Genomic DNA, 21,229 nt, shown 5'->3' with positions numbered 1-21,229 from the left:
AGCCAATCAGCGATGCCACTTGTCTCTTCAAGGTGATGGGCTTGAGCCCCTTATCCAGGCCCTCCTAGAGGAATTGTAAAAGGTGAGTCATAGAGGCCATGCCCTTCTTGATATGATGGCAGGAGGACCAGTGTAGAAAAGCTCTCCAGGTGCATTGGTATATTCTGTTAGTGGAGTCTCTGTGTGAGGCCAAGATAGTAGTGGTGACATTCTGGGGGAGCCCCTCCTCCGCTCAGTCTTCATGCGGCTAGCCGAAACCAACCTGGATCTGGGTGGTGTACTGGTCCCCAAGATAGGAGGTCGGGGGAGACTGGGAGGTGCCAAGTTTCCGTGATACTGAGATGGAGGAGCTCGGCAAACCAATGATGACGGGGCCAGTGGGGTGCCACCAGTATCACCTCTGCCTTTGAGGTCCTGATGCATCTGAGGAAGCGCGCTAGGAGAGGGATAGGTGGAAAGGTGGAAAGGACTCCTGGAGACCAGGTTGTGGACAGGGCATCTGTGTCCTCCACGGTCGGGCATGGAAACCTCGAGATGAACCTCAGGAGTTTTGCATTGATGGGAGTTGCGAAGAGGTCGACCTCCAGGGTCTCCCACCTGCGTGCCAATTGATCGAAAACATGGGGGTGAAGTTACCACTCGCCCGGAAGGAGGTCCTCTCGGCTGAGCCAGTCCACCAGAGAGTTGAGGTCACCTTTGACATGATGTGCTGTGATGGAGAGGAGGTGTTCCTCCGCCCACGAGAGTAAGAGGGTCGCCTCTTGATGTAGTGATCTGGACCGGGTGCCCCCCTGTCTGTTCACGTGGGCCTTTGCCGTCGTATTGTCTGTCTTCACGAGGACATCCTTTCCATGGACTATGTCCTGGAAGCTGGAGAGCGCCAAGCGGATGGCCCTGAGCTCCATCCAGTTGATGGAATGCTTCTGCTCCGACGGAGACCATTGGCCCTGAGCAGAGTGTTGGAGACAGTGGGCTCCCCATCCCCTGGTGCTGGCATTCATGGTTACTATCAGGCGTGGATAGTCCATGTATTGTTTGCCCTGCAGGATGTTCTGGGGTGCGAAGCCACCAGAGGAGGGAGTGACGTACCAGTGAAGGAAGGGTCCGCAGAACTGGCCTCTTTAGAGATATGGCTGTCTGGTGAGGCAGGAGAAACCACTGGAGGGTCCAAAGATGGAACCTAGCCCAGGGAACTGACTCGAGGGTGGCGACCATGAGGCCCAAGATCCTTGTGAGAGACATCTAGGGTACTGCATGAGAGTACAGTGCCTGTCGGATTTCTGAAGTCAGGAGTAGAAATCTGTCGTGTGGGAGGAATAAACGATCCTGGAGTGTCGATTATAACTCCGAAATGGCGAAGGCGATGTGCGGGGACCAGTTGGCTTTTTTGAACGTTGATAATAAAGCTGTGGCACTGTAGAGTGAGTAGGGTAGTCTGCAGATCGACGGAGGCCAGTGTCTTGGAGCGCGATTGCAGGAAAAGGTCGTCTAAGTATGCAAAGGCCCTGATCCCCCACAGGCGAAGGTTCGCCAGGAGGGGGGCCAGGACCTTTGTGAATACCCTGGGGGCTGAGGACAGCCCGAAGGGAAGGGCAGTGTATTGATAATCGATGCCCACGTACTTGAATCTCAGGAGGGATCTGCTGTCTTGGTGGATCGGGATATGGAGGTAAGCCTCCTTCAAGTCCACTGATGAGAGAAGATTCCCATGATGTAGGGATTCCGTGATGGCTCTGAGCGTCTCCATCCGAAACCTGTTGTACTGCACCCACTTGTTTACCAATTTTAGGTCCAGTACTGCTCGGAATGAGCCGTCCCTTTTTGGCACTGTGAAGAGAATAGAGTAAACACCCCTCCCCACCTGGTCCTGAGGAACCCGCTCCACGGCTCCGATCTCCACAAGGTGTCGAATTGTGCGTGTCACGTTTGAGTGTTTGGTAGAAGAGTTTGAGCGTGGGGTAGGAAGGAATCTGGGGGGAGGGGGGGCATCTAACACTATTCTGTAGCCTCGCTCAATCACATTGAGCACCCATTTGTCTGTCGTGGTCTGCTCCCAAGCATGCAGGAAGGCGGAAAGGCGACCTCCCAGGAGCACCTGGCCTGAGTCATAGCTGTTGCTTGGACTGCTTCGCCTGAGAGGAAGGCTGTCTATTTCCCTGGGTTCTGACGGGGAAACACTGCCGGTTCCAGGTTCCTCGCTGCTGCTTGAGGTCCCGATCCTGGGGCCTGTAAGAAGCACGAAAGGGCCGAAAGGACTGGAAGGATTGTCTGAATGCTGGCTTGTCCTGTTTGCGGGGTGCGGAAGGCATGGTCTTCCACTTGTCAGCAGATTCTACAAGGACTTCTTGAAGGGCAGCCTCCCCGAAGAGTTTCTTGGCGTCGTAAGGTACCGCTGACAGGTTAGCCTTAGAGGTGGCGTCCGCTTGCCAGCTTTTAAGCCACAAATGCCTCCTTCCCACGACTGATGCGGCAGAAGCCCTAGAAGAGAATCTGCTGGCGTCGAGAGTGGCCTCCGCCACAAAGGCTTGGGCCTTCTGCAGCTTAACCAGCTGCTGTCTAAGGCGGGGAGAGACCGTCTGGGAGTCAGCAAGGAGGTCATCGATCCAGAGCAGGCTGGCCCTGGTGGCCATGGATGCCGCAGCTGACGCCCTGGTAGCATAAGAAGAGTTGTCATGCACCCGCTTCAGGGCCATTTCTGCTTTCTTGTCAGATGGATCTTTGAGGGAGACTTCATCTTGCGGCAGCAGCAAATTTGAGACCAGCTGCACCACTGGTGCATCTGTATTTGGCGTTTTCAGGAGAGACACTGGTTCCTGTTGAAGAGAGTAAAAACGCGCCACCGCCACCGTGGGCTTGCGCACCAAGGCAGGTAAGGCCCATTCCTCCCTAATGCTTTCAGTGAAACAGTCAGGCAAGGGGAGAAGCATGTCCTTAGGTTTTGCCTTGGGAAACACTAAGTCACCCTTAGAAGCGGGGGTAGAGTCAGGTTGGATCTTGGATTGCAAGCCTATAGTTGTAAGGATTTTAGTCATTAAAGGGTTAAAGTCCTCTGGGCCAAACAGGCATTGAGAGACATGAGAGGGTTCAGGCCCCTCGCCCCCCGACCATTTCCTTGTCCAAAGGGGTATGGTATCTGTGCCTCTTCTCCTGAGTCCATCTGAACCTCCTCCACATCACAGCCCCCCCACCCACAGAGACCATAGGTCTGGCATACTGCAATGGAAATGCGGGCTTGCGCTTTAAGGGGTCTGGTTCCCCAGAATCCCGGTCTGAGAGTTCAGATGAGTGAGCCCTGGTGGCCTGAGGGGAGGAGGCTTTAGACTGTTTTGATGAAGCCTTAGTGTGCTTCCTTTTCTTTTTGGCTTTTTTGGGGGAGGGAGAGGGGGAGGGCTGGACTCAGAGGAAGAGTCCCTTTTCTTCTTTCTGGATCGTTTTTTACGCTTTTGGGGGTACAATTACAAAAAGGTATCCACCATAGCGTTTTTTAGTCATGCCTGCCATTCTGTGGGCATAGAGGCAGGGGGAGGCAGCAAACGGAGACCCCGCGGTGGAGGTACCCCCCCCCCTTGGGCAGAGCTCACCACATTCTGAAGAGTAGGCGCTGAGAGGACTTCCGTTGGAGCAGCCGCATTCTTGGCGGGCTTTTCGGGGCGGGCACCCTCTTGGAGCGCTGGGGAAGGCGCCGCTTCCATGCTGGCCTCTGCTGGCACTCTCATCTCCCTCTGCAGCGGTAGGGGGTAGATTATCAGGCTCCCTGCTGCTGCGTTGCTCCACGGAACCCGGGGAGGAAAGGGCTCCGCCGTCTCACCCGGGCTGGAGGAGGTCTGCTGAGCCGCTGAGGGGCGTGTTCCAGCACCCAAGGGCGGGAGACATGCTGAGGCTGGCTCCCCTTCGGACAGCACTCCAGCAGCCAGTGGGGGCGGTAGTGGAAGGGACGAACCGGGTGTTCTAGTGCCCTTTGCAAAGTCCCTCTTCGGCTTCCCAGCAGGAATGCAAATATGCAAAGAGGTTCCTGATAGCTCGATGGGGGGGGGGCGGGAGGAGGGGGAAGCGGGAAGACAAACAAAGGAAGAATGATCTTTTTCTTCTTTTTTGCAGGAGAGGTAAGCAGAAGGAAAAACAAGCAATAGTGGGCACAGGAAATTAGCAAGGAAGAAAGTTGTGGAAGGAAAAGGCTATAAAACGCGGAGAGAGAGAGAAAAGCCTGCCTGGAGCTACGCAGGACTGAAAGAACTGGACGGAGTCATCCTCCTCAGCCCGGGTCTTTCTTCAACTAACTAACTTAAGTCCTGCCCTTGGAGCATGTGATGAGGATAACCCGTAGAGATGGCCTTGACCCCAGCAACCAAGAAAACAAGGTTCTCCTGTACTCTGCAACTGTGATATTAACTAGCTGAAGGGAGCAACTGAGTAAATACTACGTACTGAGGATTTGTACTAGTTTATTCATCAACATCTGTTCTGGAATATTTATTTATTAGGCACTGAAGACCACCTGAAATAGGACATAGGAAGCTGCCATATACTGAGTCAGAACATAGGTCCACCCCCTCAGTATTGTCTACACAGACTGGCAGTGGCTTCTCCAAGGTTGCAGGCAGGAATAATAATAATAATAATAATAATAATAATAATAATAACAACAACAACAACAACAACAACAATAACAACAACAACAACAACAACAACATATTAAGTAGTGATATAGCAATGGAGTTTGGACTAGACAAGTGTGCTGCATTAATAATGAACAAAGGAAAAATAAGAAAAACAGAAGGAATAGAACTGCCCAATGGAAGCAAGATCAAGAACCTGGAAAAGAAAGAACCTTACAAATACTTGGGCATTCTCCAGGCTGATAACATTGCACACACTGAAGTTAAAAGAAAAATTGGAAGTGAATACATCAGGAGAGTCAGAAAAATCCTCAAGTCCAAACTCAATGGCGGGAACACCATACAAGCCATAAACACCTGGGCTATACCTGTTATCAGATAGACTGCAGGAATAATAGACTGGACCCAGGCTGAGCTAGAGACGCTGGATCGTAAGACCAGGAAAATAATGACCATCATTCATGCTCTGCACCCCCGCAGTGATGTCGATAGGCTATACCTCCCTCGCAGCTCAGGTGGAAGAGGAATGCTGCAAGTCCATCAAACAGTAGAGGAGGAGAAAAGAGGCCTTGAAGAATATATAAAGGACAGTGAAGAAGATGCACTTCAAATGGTCAAGAACAAGAAACTATTCAACACCAATGAAACAAAGCAGGCCTACAAGAAAGAACAAGTCAAGAACCGAGCAGAAAAATGGAGAAATAAGCCACTGCATGGTCAATATTTGCACAATATAAGTGGAAAATCAGACATCACCAAGACCTGGCAATGGCTTAAGAATGGCAACTTGAAGAAAGAAACAGAGGTTTAATACTGGCTGCGCAAGAACAGGCACTAAGAACAAATGCAATAAGAGCAAAAGTCAAAAAGTCAACAACAAACAGCAAGTGCCGCCTTTGTAAAGAAGCAGATGAAACAGTGGACCACCTAATCAGCTGTTGTAAAAAGATCGCACAGACTGACTACAAACAAAGGCATGACAAGGTAGCAGGGATGATACACTGGAACATCTGCAAAAAATACAAGCTACCTGTAGCCAAGAATTGGTGGGACCATAAAATTGAAAAAGTGGTAGAAAATGAAGATGTAAAAATATTATGGGACTTCTGACTACAAATAGACAAACATCTGCCACACAATACACCAGATATAACTGTAGTTGAGAAGAAAGAAAAACAAGTGAAAATAATCGACATAGCAATACCAGGGGATAGCAGAATAGAAGAAAAAGAAATAGAAAAAATCACCAAATACAAAGATCTACAAATTGAAATTGAAAGGCTGTGGCAGAAAAAGACCAAAATCATCCCAGTGGTAATTGGCGCCCTGGGTGCAGTTCCAAAAGACCTTGAAGAGCACCTGAACACCATAGGGGCCACAGAAATCACCATCAGCCAATTACAAAAAGCAGCTTTACTGGGAACAGCCTATATGCTGTGACGATATCTATAACAACTGACAATAAAATTCAGCCATCCCAGGTCCTTGGGAAGGACTCGATGTCTGGATAAAACAAACCAGTCAATAACACCTGTCTGACTGTGTAAACAAGAAAATAATAATAATAATTCGATTTCTATACCGCCCTTCCAAAAATGGCTCAGGGCGGTTTACAAAGAGAAATAACAAATAAGATGGCTCTCTGTCCCCAAAGGGCTCACATTCTAAAAAGAAACATAAGACACACACCAGCAACAGTCACTGGAAGTACTGTGCTGGGGGTGGATAGGGCCAGTTACTCTTCCCCTGCTAAATAAAGAGAATCACCACAATAAAAGGTGCCTCTTTGCCCAGTTAGCAGGGGTAGAGGAATCTTTCTCAGCCCTATCTTGGAGATGCCAGGGAAGGAACTTGGAACCTAGATGCTCTTTCCGGAGCAGCTCCATCCCCTGAGGGGAATATCTTACAGTGCTCACACTTATAGTCTCCCTTTCAATATGTAACCAGGGTGGACCCTGCTTAGCTAAGGGGTCAAGTCATGCTTGCTACCAGAAGACCAGCTCTTTTCCCAGGTCAAAACGCATTTGGTGAAGAATGTATTATTCTATATTTATTGTGGAAACTTAAGTCTCATTTTTATTTCCCTTGTTATTTTATTTCTATGAATATATAATACTTATTTTTGATCATTTTGAAGGGAATGTTTTAATTTGATGTTTTGCATTTTTAAACATTGCTTTTTAAGCACTGATTTTGGCAAAAAAAAAGCGCAGAGGAACATCTATGTTAGGGACTTCCTGGGGCAGCTGTGGAACGTGAAAGCAACAATGTAGTGCAACAGGGTAGCTGTGGAACAACCTAAACCCACTTCTGAGCAGTTGCACAGCACTGCTTTCATTAGTAATATGGCACTTTATCAATTCCTCCAGAAGGTGTTCTTTGAATATATTTAGAGTTCAAAATATGCTTATCAAAATAATTGGTAAAAGAATCTAAGTACCATACCTTTGTCTAAGCCCCCTCAGGTTTGTTTGACCAGGGAGCAGCACACTCAGAGGTCAAATGTCTTCTGAAACAGTGAAGTCCACTATATCTCTTGCTTTCCCCCCTCTCCACAACTAGAAGGTCTCTTATAGCTGAGCTATAACAATCATTATGATAGATTCATAGCTTTTACCTCTCACTTACATTACCAGGGCTTGGGAAATCCACTAGTCTACTTGTTTCTGACAAGTAAAAAAATGATGCCTAACAAGTGAAAACAAGCCAGACAAGTAATGTACCAACACAGCTTGACGAGAATTTTTTTTGTCTGGTTGGTGAACACAGCCAACATTTCTTGACCCCTCTGCATTCCATTCTGAAACTGTAAAGGGCTCTTTCCCACAAAAGAAGAGAAAGGGTCTAATATGTATAACTCTGCCTACCAAAGGCACCAATTAAGATGCTTTTAAAAGGGGATTAAGCAAATCCATGGAGGATAGGACTATCAACAGCTACTAACCTTGGTAGCTGTATACTTCCATCAGGATTAGAAGTGGCATGTCCCTAAACACCAGCTGCTAGGGAACACCAACAGGAGGGGGTGGTTGCCCTCTTCCTCCTGCTTGTGGGCTTCCCAAATACACTTGGCCAGCTACTGCATGAGGCAAGAGGCTGGACTGGAAGGGCCTCTGGCCTGATTCAGTGGAGCTTTTCTTATGTTCTTATGAAGTGAGTGAGGGGAGCAACCTCTTCAAAGATACCCTCCATCTACTGAATTTCTCACAAATTCGATATTCTTATTTGCATACAAGGCAGCTCCATCTGCTCTCTTTCCTCCAACCTGCCCACACCATTTAGAGAAGTCACATTCCACTCCATTTCAAAGAACTACTTTTCCATTTGGTTTTCTCATTCATTTCCCCCACCCTGCTTGCTCTCAGAAATCAGGCACTGGAATTTACTTCTCCTACAATACATATAAACAAACCTACCTTCCCTCCAAAGCAAGCTTAGTCCTCATGACACACATCTCTTACATGGTGACAGCTATATAGCAGGAATTGGAACTGCTACGTTTGCATTTTAAGTTATACAGAAATTATCCCCCTCCCCTTTTCCTACTTGAGAAAACATTAATTCCACCGAATTTGAACACTTTACAAAACCATATTCAAATGACTAGCAATTCAATAATGCTGCCTACCTGAACTCCTGTCTTTTCTATCTGGTGATGGTAAGAAAGTGAAGGTATTAAAGGCACTCATCACATAGTTAATTTTATCAGGACCTCGCTGTTCTTTCTGACGATCGGAGGGTGCAGCAGAAATGGAAAGAGAAGTTGTTAATGACACAACAGTAAAACAAACATTTGGTAAAGAACATTTTGTTTTTTACATGTAAACCAACTGTGGTGTTATGGCCATTTCATACACTTTGGGTTTCTTCTATGGAGATAATCTTAATGCAGAGAAAAATGCTTACATCATCATTTATACAACACTAGTGTAATTTGCCACAAATACACTGCTCCAAAGGCCAAAGCAAAGGACACAAACTTCTTGGTGCATCTATTGCAGAGCTGCACAACTTCGGTCCTCCTGAAGATGCTGAGTTACATCTCCCATCATTCTGAACTATTGGCCACTGTGGCTGGGGATGATGGGACTCGTGGCAGCATTTCTCCCTGCTTGCCAGATTCCTTCCCTCTTGCCTCCACCAGTATTTCTCTCCACCCACCCCGTGCACTGAAGGGGATGTTGGGATTTATGTGTGTATACATTGTCTTTGTTCTTGACAGGAACTGTGTGTATATCTGTGTATAAGCTTGTGGTGGAGTTTAGAATGTTACCCTCCATTACAGGGGAGGCATTTTTCTGGGTTGCTTTCTTCCTTCTGCTGCTGCCTCACTCCTCCCCTAGTGGGCATCCTCATGGGCTCTTCCATGAAGCACTTGTCGAGGAAGTGGCAGGGGGGAGAAAGAGGGAAACAAAGACAGCATGGGGTGCTTTCTCTCAGCAAAGGAGAGGGGAAGAGGTAGGAAGAAAGGAGGAGGAAGAAGAAAGAGGGCAACAGGAATCGCCTTCTCCCCACAGGAGTGAGTGGATGGTAAAGGAGGGAAGAAGAGGGTTCCTGCTTTTCTTGGGCATGATGTTGTTTTGGAAGAATTGATCTGATGACTGAATGTTAAGTCTGCTGAAAACAATATTATTTTAACATCCTGAGGCTGAACAAGTTAAAATAATCCAGGGCAGACAGTCACTGCTGGTATATCATATATCCAGGTCATAGTGAATGTGAGCTATATTAAGTGCAAAGTGCCTCGCAAACTGGTCACAGCAGGCCACAAAAGTGCCCACCAGATGATCAGAGGGGCTACGCATAATTTGAAAGAGCTCCAAATTACTATCTTGGATACAATGGTGACAGAAATGTAATTTATCTTCATTGCCATTATCATCACATACAGGAATCCATAAATTTAGGCTTAGCTCACTAGCCAACCATTATTTGTGGTCACCACCAATCCCCTCTTTTCCCTCAGCTCATTTTCTGACAAACAGACAGATGGCTTAGGAGAGAAGCAAGTCTTCTCTAATTTGCACCGCAGTATGGAGATGGTAAGGAACAGTGGGAGCTCTCTCCTACTGCTCAGGAAGGATTCCTGCTGTTTCTTACCTTCTCAAAATGGCAGTGGAAATGAGACTTCTGGTGAGAAGAACTGTGCGGTGCTGTGTGTCCTGCTTGCCAAAGGGCTGGGAAACTCACCACTGGTGAGTTGGCAAGTGGGTTTGTAGATGCCTGTTCATATATTTCCAGGAACAGCCTCTAATCCATGTATGGTAGGGTTTGTCTCAAATCTTCCTCCATGGAGTCATCACTAGCAGCTCCTGAGGCTGTGGCCAGGATGCTTAAGAGCAATAATATCAATAGCTCATATCACACCAATATCAACAGGATGACTGGGGCCTCAGCAGAATCATCAAATTTATTGGTGGTAAAATCCCCCATAGTCATCAGAAATCCATCTGGATCCATAAACCTCCAGGGACGTACAGACCATCTTAACAGAACCCCCACCCTTGTGGAGGTTAAAGAATATGACAAACCTGAATGCCCTCAGGAAGTTATGTCAATGAGAAAAGGGTAGATAATTTCCTTCACTACCTTCTCTTCAGAAACACTATGCCAATAATGTGCCCTGCCCTATGAGTGGGCGGTGTTATTAACTGGGACATGCCCATGGTGGCCATGAGGTTCTGAGCTGAACCTGGAGCAAGTTCTCCAGAATGAACACTGAAATCATCCAGTGCTATAAGCCTGGGAGACTTCAACACCACCGTCGAGACCAACCTGGTCAGATCAGGCAGAGAGACTAGTAGGGTGGGCAGTACAACATAATCTTTATCTTGTCCCAAACAACCAGCTTCAGATATGTATTCAAACCCACATGATTTCCAAAAGGAATATCTAGATAGTGGGATGGATTGACAAGAGTATTGCAACTCCACCCCTCCATCCCTGCAGGTGAGGCTGCTCAGTATCCTGTAGCCCTGAGAACACAACTGAGAGAGGGCAACAGTATTCCCCCTAATCTTCTTCATCTGTGTGCAGAATGAGTTTTTTTCTGGGTGGCAGTATCAAGGCAGTGCATGCACATGTGCATTCAGAATGGGGCCTTCCTGATTCAATCTGAGCAGGATCTACAATTAACTGAGTGGACATTAAAAAAACTTGTAAACACACACACACATACACGCCTTAGAGGAAACACTGGAAGGTAACCCTGCACAGCTGGTCCAACCAGCTCTCAGTGATACAAGCTAGGTCAGATTCCTCATCCCAGATTATAATCTGGATGATTAGATGTTTATTAATTTACTGACCAAGAGTTTACCAGAAGCACTTTAGGACTATGGAGTTTGCCAAAAGAATTATGAAAGTTTCTAATCTTGGGTTAGGAGAGGGACTAAATGGAGGTGGCCACTACCTGATGATCCACTTTCTCACCCCCTAGAATGGCTAGCCATTTCCCACTGCCATATCTCCCCACCCCTCAATCAGCGAAGAGAAACACATCCCAGATAACATCCCACCCAACCTCACCAGCCCGCTGGGGAAAACACCAGGCTATTGGCATTCAGGAAAAGAAACGTGTAGTCCCAACAACAACAACTCACAAATGCCCACTCCTAGATCAAACGAGAACTTTCACTCCTGAGCTGACAATGTCCACTCCTCTCACAATCAAGAGGAAAGAGTCAGGTGCCCTCAACGTCAGTAGCGTCCTCCAAAGGTGAACCACCCCTACGCCACACAACCCGTCATTGTCTCCTTCAGAGGCAATAAGTGGTCCGTCAACTCTGTCTTAGCTAGTTCAGCAACAATCCATCCTGCTCTAAAACTCCAGGAACTCATCATCATGTAGAATATCTGTAGCCCACACATAATCACATCAATATGATTTTGTATCAGAGGTATAGCAGCAGCTTGAATCTACCCCCCTTATAAGAAGACTCCCTGCCCCCTCTTATACGAGTAGCAGTTTCAGTGGAAGAATCATCACATCAGTTAGACTAAATAAAACCAGCTACAGTGTGCCCATCAATAACATATTTTCATAACAGCAAAGCATGATTTTCAAATCAGACAATAGCAACTAAGAAAAGAAAAACTAACTCCTTCACAACCAAACCACCTTCAGCTGACCAAACGTATTTTCCTAAGCTGATTGGATAAATGAGATTGCACAGTGTATGCACAGGACTCAATAAAATGTTATATTACTAACAGAAACTTACCTCTTTTCTGTTAGATGGAACCTGAATTTGATTCAGATCTGGTGATGAACATGATGATGAACTAGGGGAGTTTACTGTACATTCTTTGGCACAAGCTACAGAGGAAAAAGAACCCCACACTGTTAAAGGAAAGGTCTAGTAATATGCATTACACCATTTTTCCAGATAGGAACATCTTATCTTAGAATATATATGTACTTATCAAAGTTGACCCTTTTTAAAACCTTTTTGTTGGGTTTAAAAAACCCTTCAGGGCTTTTTCTTGTGCAATCTGTGGGCACGATCCTGGTGGAAACAAGACTGATCACATGCATGCTCAGACCCTTGTCCATTCTAGTTAGTCAAGGCTGCAGGGGGATTGTCTGAATGGGCAGGGAGGGTGATAATCATATCTTTGGCAGAGGATGTGGTGTCATCTGCTTTAACGTTAGTGGTGATCTGCCCTCTCTCTCTTGAAAAAGAAGAAGCCTTCTCTAGAAGCAGGATCTTCTGGCAATTAGCAATTTCCAACCTACCATTCTTGGGCAAAATGCTTGAGAATGTAGTGGTGACTCAGCCACAGAGGTTCCTACATTAAACCGATTATCTGGATCTTTCTCAATTCTGTTTCCAGCCCAGGTTTGGGACTGAAACAACTCTGGTCTCTCCAGTGCACTACATATGGCCAAGTTCTGCTGGATCTCTCAGTGACATTTGATACCATAAACCAGGGATTCCCAGTGGAACACCAGATGTTGTTAAACTACAACTCCCATCATCCCCAGCTACAATTTATTGTGGATGGGGATTATGGGAGTTGTAGTTCAGCAACATCAGGAGTACCACTGGTTGGGAAACCCTGCCATAGATCATGATAGCCCTCTGGACTCAGTTTTTTCAGAAGACATTTTCCACCAATATCAGTTGAGTAACTGCTTATTAAATAGCTATAAGTTCTTTTGTGTCTGGTGCATTTTTACTGTATATTTTACTATACATTGAACTATTTTATTGTTATTATTCTATACTGTATTGTACTGTACCATGTTGAACTGTACTGTACCATGCATGTTGCCAAATAAAAGCCAGGATACAAATTTTTAAAATAAATGTACACTTTAATATAAAGTATTTCACATGTTCTACACTGCATTGTAAATCTATATACAAAAAAGGGAACTTACTTTCAAAACAATCTTGAATAAATTTCAGTACATTTTGTCCTTGCTGTATATCAATAGCTTGCCTTTGACTAAGGGAAGGGAGAGAAAAAGTTACATGAAATCAGCAACATCAAAAATGTTCGCAACTTGCAAATACTGTCTTAGTTGTAGTTCAGAAGGGATAATTTTACCTTGCCAAACAAGCTTATGGTGTATTCTACAAGATAGAGCCAGATACTGAAGCAAAACTGCAGAGTCCTGACTAGGGATGTGCACGAAACTGCGGCTGGGCAGTTCGGAAGCGGCGTAGGTGGTGCTTTAAGGGGGGGGTGCACTTACCCCTCCCACCACTTTTCTCCTGCCGGCATAATTTTTTTGTAAAAACCTTCAGGGCGGCAGAATCCCTCCCTGCCGCCCAGTTGCCCTCCTCGGCTGGAAGTACTGGGTGCATATCGCGTGCGGACCCGTCTAATGTGCACGCGTGCCCAGTACTTCCGGCCACAGAGGGCAACGGGGCAGCAGGGAAGGACGCTGCCACCCCAAAGGATTTTACAAAAAAATTATGCCAGCAAGGGAAAAGCGGCAGGAGGGGTAAAAGCACCCCCCCCCCACTGCCCTTAAAGCCCCACCCCCGGGGCCTTCAAACATCAAACCGGCCCCGGGGTTCGAACCTGTTCGGAGGCCCGTAAAAGGGCCTCTGAACAAGTTTGTGCATATCCCTAGTCCTGACTTCATGATGGATGTGCAACCAACTAACCTCTATTCAGACAGTAGCCATGCTGCCTACTCAATTCAAAAACAAATGTATCAAAGCCAAAATAAGATACCTCTATATCTGCAATTAGAGATTCTAGAAACAAGTTCAGTTTATATGCATCTGTAGTTTTTAACACAATCTGCTGTTGACACTGATGCATGAAGGGATGTGGGGTGTTGTCCTCACTGCATCCCACAAACTGTTACCATGTATGCTCCATTAGCTGGTTTCCACACACAAATGCAAGCACACATCTCATTCAGGTATAAATACTTATATGATTGGTGACAATCTCCTACTGACAATCTCCTACTGTCTTTCTTTCTCCTCTTTCGGCCAGTACATTGCCTTCACACTCACTATCGATTCACTGCAATCTTGCACTGCTGCACTCAGTCTGATGGCAGAAACCAAAGGTTGGCTGTTCCACTAACCTAGAAAACAGCACATCTCCCCACCCTCTTTTTTCTTCAGCATACTGTATAAAACCTATTGAAGACGTAGCAATACAAAAATGCAACTATGCTAATCTAACAATTATTGAATATGCTTTTTCTACAGGAAAGAAATACAAAAGTGTGCATATTTTTACTTGTGTTTTGTTTTAGTTTTAATTGATCAAAGAAATAAAAATTCATTTCTGGGACAGATATGCAGAGCACATTTTTTAATACATTTCTCCTATAGAAAATGCAAGCATTCAGCCCCACACATGGAATTCTCAAACGGCAAAAATCTACTGTAAATTTGAGTTTATAAATGGGAAAGATAAAAATTAAACAAGGTCATAAGATCAGAAGATGGATGTGCGAAAAGGTACAAAGCAGTCATCTGAAGTCCCACATCCACTTTATATAGTTCCTTTTATATAGTGAACCTGTATCAACAAGAACTTGCTCATTCATTGCATCTAACGGGACAGTTCCAAGCCTACCAAAAAAAAAAAAAAAAAAGATATGGAGGAGTGAAGCTGCCCACACTCCCACCTTCAAAAAAATGTGAAAACTCTTGGACAGAACTTTTCACACATGCATCTAAGCATGCTCTGCAAAAGAATTCCTAGTTTGGAACAAGAGTACTTCCAACATAATTGAGGAAGCTATCATGAAACAGATTTAAAGAAACAAATGTATTAAGAAACACATATATTAAGGTTTGAACAAACAACAAGAATTTCTAACTATACAATACATAGAATAAAAACAAATGATGCATGGGATCAAAAGAGCTACTTTCAGAGCACCCAAGGGCTTGGGCATGACCAGTGGGACTTTTTCTTTTGACATCATGCCATGTCACAAAAGTGTTTGAATAGCAAGCTCAATCTGCTGTGTGGTATAGTAGTGGGGAGCGGGGTGCACGCAGCAACTGCTGCTCAAGAATGTTCAAGTTCAAATCTTCCTTTAAAGTGCAAAACTAGCTCTTTTATTTGTTGGATTATGGCCAATAAAAAACATTGCAAGCTTACCAATGCAAAATATCTACATTTTAAACTGTTTCAGAAATAGGGAATCAAAGTTTGAGAAGCAAACAAAATGTAATTTACCTTTCTCTGAGGCGGTATCTTGCTCTGTAGCTTTTTAAATGGCTCTGTTGAAAACAAAGAAACAACCATGAAGATGCTTCTTGAGTAAGAAAATTAATTGAATTAACCATTTCTATATGCCTCCCTGCATTTGAGATCTTTCTGTTTTAATGTGAAGGAGATGGTGACCATTCTTTCAATTCCACAGATGACAAAATAACAATACTAAGACAGCTGATGCTGCATAGAGGTGTAAACACTGGAAATTCTGAAATATATTCATTACTTTCTTATCAAACCAATTTGTTTTCTTATTTTAGTAAAGTGAACTGTATCATCTATAATTTTGTTAGTACTTTAAAATTATCCTATTAGCGGTATGTTTTTGAAGTGTAGAAAAACAAATGCTTTAGTTTTTTTCAAACAATATTTACAAATTATTTTATATTACACATGTACGCAGTGTCAGATGGAGGTGCAGAATGCTGCATCTTAAGGAAACTGGCCAACTGATCCAGACCAACAATGTGCTAGTAGCAGATTGTTTTCCATGATTTTCAGTAACCCTCCCTTCTCTGCAGCTACTTGTACGTCCTGAAAATATGTCCCTGAAATCACCCTCCCCAACCTCTTGTGCAACAATCTTCTGCCAGCACATTTTAGTCTGGAAGTTGGCCAATAAGCTAGTCTTATTTTTTGCCAGTAAGGAACACAGAAAAAATAAATAAAATGAGACTTGGTGGTATTATTTGGTCTTAGAAACACTATGCAGACCTCAGTAGGAAGCTGCCATATACCAAGTCAGACCATTGGTCCATCTAGCTCAGTATGGTCTACACAAACTGATGGCAGCTTCTCCAAGGTTGCAGGCAGGAATCTCTCTCAGTACAACCTTGGAGATGCTAGGGAGGGAACTTGGAACCTTCTCTTCCAAGAGCAGCTTATAGTGCTCATGCATGTAGTCTCCCATTCATATGCAACCAGGGTAGACCCTGCTTAGCAAAGGGGAGAAGTCATGCTTGCTCTCCTCCTCCTGCATATTGTCATGCAGAAACAGAACATATACATTATTTTTAGAGAAAGTTCAGAATACACAAACACTATACAGGTGAAACTCGGAAAATTAGAATATCATGCAAAAGTCCATTAATTTCAGTAATGCAAATTAAAAGGTGAAACTAATATATGAGACAGACGCATTACATGCAAAGCGAGATAAGTCAAGCCTTAATTTGTTATAATTGTGATGCTCATGAAAACCCCAAATCCACAATCTCAGAAAATTAGAATATTACATGGAACCAAGAAGACAAGGATTGTAGAATAGAACAATATTGGACCTCTGAAAAGTATACAGTGTACTGTGCTTGATTGGCCAGCAAACTCGCCTGACCTGACCCCATAGAGAATCTATGGGGCATTGCCAAGAGAAGGATGAGAGACATGAGACCAAACAATGCAGAAGAGCTGAAGGCCGCTAATGAAGCATCCTGGTCTTCCATAACACCTCATTAGTGCCACAGGCTGATAGCATCCATGCCACGCCGCATTGAGGCAGTAATTGCTGCAAAAGGGGCCCAAACCAAGTACTGAATACATATGCATGCTTATACTTTTCAGAGGTCCGAGATTGTTCTATTCTACAATCCTTGTCTTCTTGGTTCCATGTAATATTCTAATTTTCTGGGATTGTGGATTTGGGGTTTTCATGAGCTGTATGCCATGATCATCACAATTATAACAAATTAAGGCTTGACTTATCTTGCTTTGCATGTAATGCGTCTGTCTCATATATCAGTTCCATATTTTCCAGTTCTGAACTTTTACTTTGAGCTTTATGGGCTTCAGAAAGTTTTTGCTGAAGCCTCACAGAGGCCAATTAGGGAGGTGCACTCAGGGTTGATGGGGGCTGTCACTGGTCCCTGGGCCTTATAGCAAACCCTTGTATAAGGAAACTGAATAGTCCCAAAACATCAGATTGCGAGTAGTACAGCAATCTTTACCCCCCACGCCCGGAGACCTCGCCTTGCTCATATCAGAGGAGGGGGGGGGGGACTAAGGATAGTGTGAATGATGACTGTTTGAACTTATTGAAAAGGTTGGTCTGACAAGACTCTCCTTCACAAATCTTCAAAAAAAGGCTAGCTGTAGCATATATTGCTAGTATTTAGTTGACAAGAAAAGATCTTTGTATTCTATAGGCCTTTGGAGGTTCCTGCTTGTTTTGTTTGGGGGAGCTCAGAATTAACAGAGCCTTTACTTGTGTATGGACAGAGACCACAGACCCGTCTTCTTGTTCCTGACAGATGTATGTGCGAACTAGGCCTGAGATTTCCACAGAACAGAACCTGGCTGGCTGGGAAACTGTAGGTGAATAAGAAGTTACCCAACCATAGGTGTATGGTCAGCTGTAAATAGAATTGCCACCTACTCATGATATGCATGGGTTCTTAATACATTTGGGTAAAAAGAGCTTTGATAAGCAGCAAAAAGAATGCTTAAAACAGAATTAAAAGTATTTTGTTTTTGAAGAAATTTAACATGTGGTCTTTGATATTCATTCAAATAACTGAGGTTGCATCTTTAAGTCTTTAAAGATGCATCTGTTCACCCGGGCTTTTAATTAAATATTGTTTTACTAGTTTTAACATTGTTTGAAAATTTTAAGTTGTTGTAATGATTTAACTTTTACTGTCACTATTTATTTTGTTTTAATTAATGTTTTAATTTTTTCTGTTATTTATTTTGCTTTGTTGTAAACCACCTAGAGACGAAAGTTTTGGAAGGTATAAAAATATGTTGACTAAATAAACAAAATAAATTTCCATATAGGATATGCAGGGGTATAATGTCCAGTACATGAAATAAGAGGATCAAGGATACCAACTTGATCCTCTAATACAGTTTTAGTCCCATCTCTTTTAAATCAATTGCAGCATAGCGTAGTGGTTAGAGTGTTGGACTAGGACTGGGAAGACCCGAGTTTGAATTCCCATTCAACCATAAAACTCACTGGGCGACTCTGGGCCAGTTATGTACTGTATTTCTCAGCCTAACCTACCTCACATGGTTGTTGTGAGGATAAAATAACCACGTACACCGCTCTGAGCTCCTCAGAGAAAGAGCAGGCTATACATGTAATAAATAAATAAATATTTGGCCAAAAGTGTTCTTGGTATGCACACATCCACTTGAGTTCAAATTTCCACTTCATCCTTTGAAGTCTTTTGAAGGCAGCTTTTTGGAAGGAGAACAGGTACATCTTGACTTCAGTGTACAGTGTACAAGTAAATAGACAAGCATAAACACTTGATACCAGAACCAGAGGTGCACCTAGGAAATTCTGGAGCCTGGACCTAAAGGCCCTTGGAGACACCCACCCACCCAGTATTTTAAACACATTTTTAACACAACCACACACCCTGGGACAGACTAAAAAGGATTTTGAGGCCCCCAGGGGTGTGTGGAGGCCCTGGACTTCAGGCCCAAGTCGAGGAGTAAGAGCGCCTCTGACCAGAACACCACCTTGCCTCCATGCACTCTCGCGCATCCAATTGCTTTAACTAGGACTATGACAAAGTTTCACTATAGAGTTATTAATAAAATGCTCATCGTACACTCCAACTGTTCTCAAGGATCAGACCCTATTTTCTAGTATACCCCTCGATTAAAAAAAACCTCCCCCCTGCTTTGGCTTTTGGGGAAATGTTAGGGCTGCCTTTAAGGGGGGGGAGGTGCAGTTTCCCTTTCAACCAAATGGCCGTCACAGGTCACTACTGGGAAAAACCACAGAAGAAGAGCACTCAGCACTGCCCAGGGGGTGGCTAGGAACTTTCCATTGAAATGTGGCATACAAATAGTAGCCCTAATAGTGACCCTTCATACGAGATAACTAATTTGCCGCCTGGACCTGCTGGAGAATCATGACACAATGTCAACGGGCTACTGCTGCGAGGAATTATCTCAGAGACCAAGAGACCCAGCCTGGTCACATTTTAACTCAAGAGCCACTGAAGCCAAGGGACTTACTTCTGAGTAAGGGAAAATACATGGGAAAATTGGGACAGAGAAATCCGCAGAGCCGTAGAACCCCCTTTCCCCCGCGCTTACCAGCGAGTCCATAGCGACGCGCCTCAGGCCGCCGATGACAACAAACAATACCGGAAACGCGCGAAACCAAAGCAATCAAACTCTCCTACCCACTTCAGTATTTGAAAACTTCGACCTATTCCGCGGCGCACGCGCATCAAGGGAGGAGATCTCTCATTGGTCAGCCTACCGAACGTCACAAGAGGAAGAGGAAGAGGAGGGAAGAAAAAGGAATAAGGAAAAACCCTTCTAGCTCTTTCTAGCTCTAGCTTAGCTATAACGAACGCCGGCCCTAGACCGATGTAGAGGGCTCGACTTCTGGTACAAATTCTTTTGAATTCCCGCCACCCACTTTCCCTTGGGGAAAGTGAGAGATTGCCGTAGGAGTGAGTGACTATATCCACGATTTTCGCATACATGGGTGGAGGCAGCAGCGGGGCCACCCAGCGCAGCTCTCATTTCATACGTGTGTGCGCGTGGAGCGTATAAGGTTCGCATGCAGTTGAGTGCTGGATCTGGGCTGAGGGCAATTTAAATAGATCGACTTTCTTGCTGCAGCCTGAGCTGAGCATCCAAACCAGCCTGGATTGATTCCGATATGATCACCTGCAGTGGTACGAGGGAAAAGGTGGATGAAACTATAACACTGGATTTTTCAGTTCTAAAATGTTGTTCTAGTGTGTAACATATCCCGCTGTTTCGGGGATGCACTTTGATTTTTAGGAGAGTCCTTGTGGCGCATTCTGTCCCGCTCTGGCTTTTGTTGCTCAGTGAGCACTGCTGCCCAAAATCAGCTACACTAAAATCCTAGATTTCACCACGGATTTTATTAATAATAATAATTAGTTTATTTATTTATTTAATTTATATACCACCTGACTACGAAGGCTCTAGGCTGCTCACAAATAAACAGCATTCACTGTAGCCATTGGCGAGGCAAAAATCGCCTGAAAACTTCAGTCAAGTTTAGTCTTCACTGGAAAACAGACAAATATGTAGCTTTTTCGATGCAACCTGAAACTTACATATATTCAGTCTGATGGTTTGCTTACTCGGGGATAATTTCCACTCTGGAACAATCTTGTTTGTTTTTTCTGTGTAAACCTCTTTGTGAACTTTGGTTGAAAAGCCATATATAAATATTTGTTGTTGTTGTAGTAAGTAGTCCAGAAGATAAAAATGGGCTACTGAAGACATGTTCCATATCATTTTCCTTCAAGGTCCAACAACATGAAGAGATCAAGACTATAATCCTGTGCACAATTATTTTTGAGGAGACATGAGGTGTAGATCCAAATAAAGTTGAAGTTTTCAGATATATTTATTGTGATGTCCAGGTAAACCTTAGAAGGGGTGAAGACACATGCTACAAATGAGCAGGGCTGAAGTTGCCCAGAGTCTAGATGGGAAACCACCTGGAAACTCCAAATACCACCAGGAACTCCATAAATTGATAGGAATAGGTGCTTAGTCAGACAATCATGTGTGTGGCCATTCAACAGTGTTGAAGTGAGGTTCCTACAATCATATTGCCCTTAAATTAAGAATTCATAATTGACCAAATTAAGAATTATTGAACACAAGGAATTCAATGATGGAATGCCCTTTGTATGATTGTATTGGGTGAAATAATATGGAAGGGAATATTATTTGCTGAAGGGAAGGACACAACCTATTTTGCAGCAGGCTGAAACCTCTTCATTTATTATGGGGACATTGGATATAATTAGGAAATACAAAACAAAGATTTGAGGCTGCTCTCACACACAGCCTAACCCAGGCTAGGGAAGCCCAGCCTGGGTTAGGCTGTGCGTAAGAACCACCGGAATTAATCTCAACAGGGCAGCACTGCCTAGTCCTAGCTTCTCAGCCTTTTC

At 44.4% G+C, this 21,229-nt stretch overlaps 1 protein-coding gene across 3 annotated transcripts in view; it reads right to left on the bottom strand.

The window, feature by feature from the left end:
• Positions 1 to 19,815, bottom strand: part of CENPC (centromere protein C) — a 66,151-nt gene extending 46,336 nt beyond the window's left edge. The window contains exons 1-5 of one of the 3 annotated variants that reach the window (XM_053265747.1): positions 19,770 to 19,815; positions 15,285 to 15,328; positions 13,003 to 13,070; positions 11,840 to 11,934; positions 8,245 to 8,341 (exon numbers count right to left, since the gene is read on the bottom strand). In XM_053265747.1, the coding sequence (XP_053121722.1) occupies positions 8,245 to 8,341; positions 11,840 to 11,934; positions 13,003 to 13,070; positions 15,285 to 15,328; positions 19,770 to 19,811 (346 nt within the window). In that variant the 5' untranslated portion in view covers positions 19,812 to 19,815. Of the gene's footprint in view, positions 1 to 8,244; positions 8,342 to 11,839; positions 11,935 to 13,002; positions 13,071 to 15,284; positions 15,329 to 18,324; positions 18,493 to 19,373; positions 19,527 to 19,769 lie in introns of those variants that run through there. The other 2 variants (XM_053265748.1, XM_053265746.1) reach the window with 2 other exon arrangements.
• Between the last annotated feature and the right edge of the window lie 1,414 nt (positions 19,816 to 21,229).

The sequence above is a fragment of the Hemicordylus capensis genome, chromosome 6 (assembly GCF_027244095.1).
Source record: "Hemicordylus capensis ecotype Gifberg chromosome 6, rHemCap1.1.pri, whole genome shotgun sequence".
Lineage (NCBI taxonomy): Eukaryota > Metazoa > Chordata > Lepidosauria > Squamata > Cordylidae > Hemicordylus > Hemicordylus capensis.
Note: the sequence above shows the minus strand (reverse complement) of the source record. Positions and strands in the feature narration are given on the sequence as shown.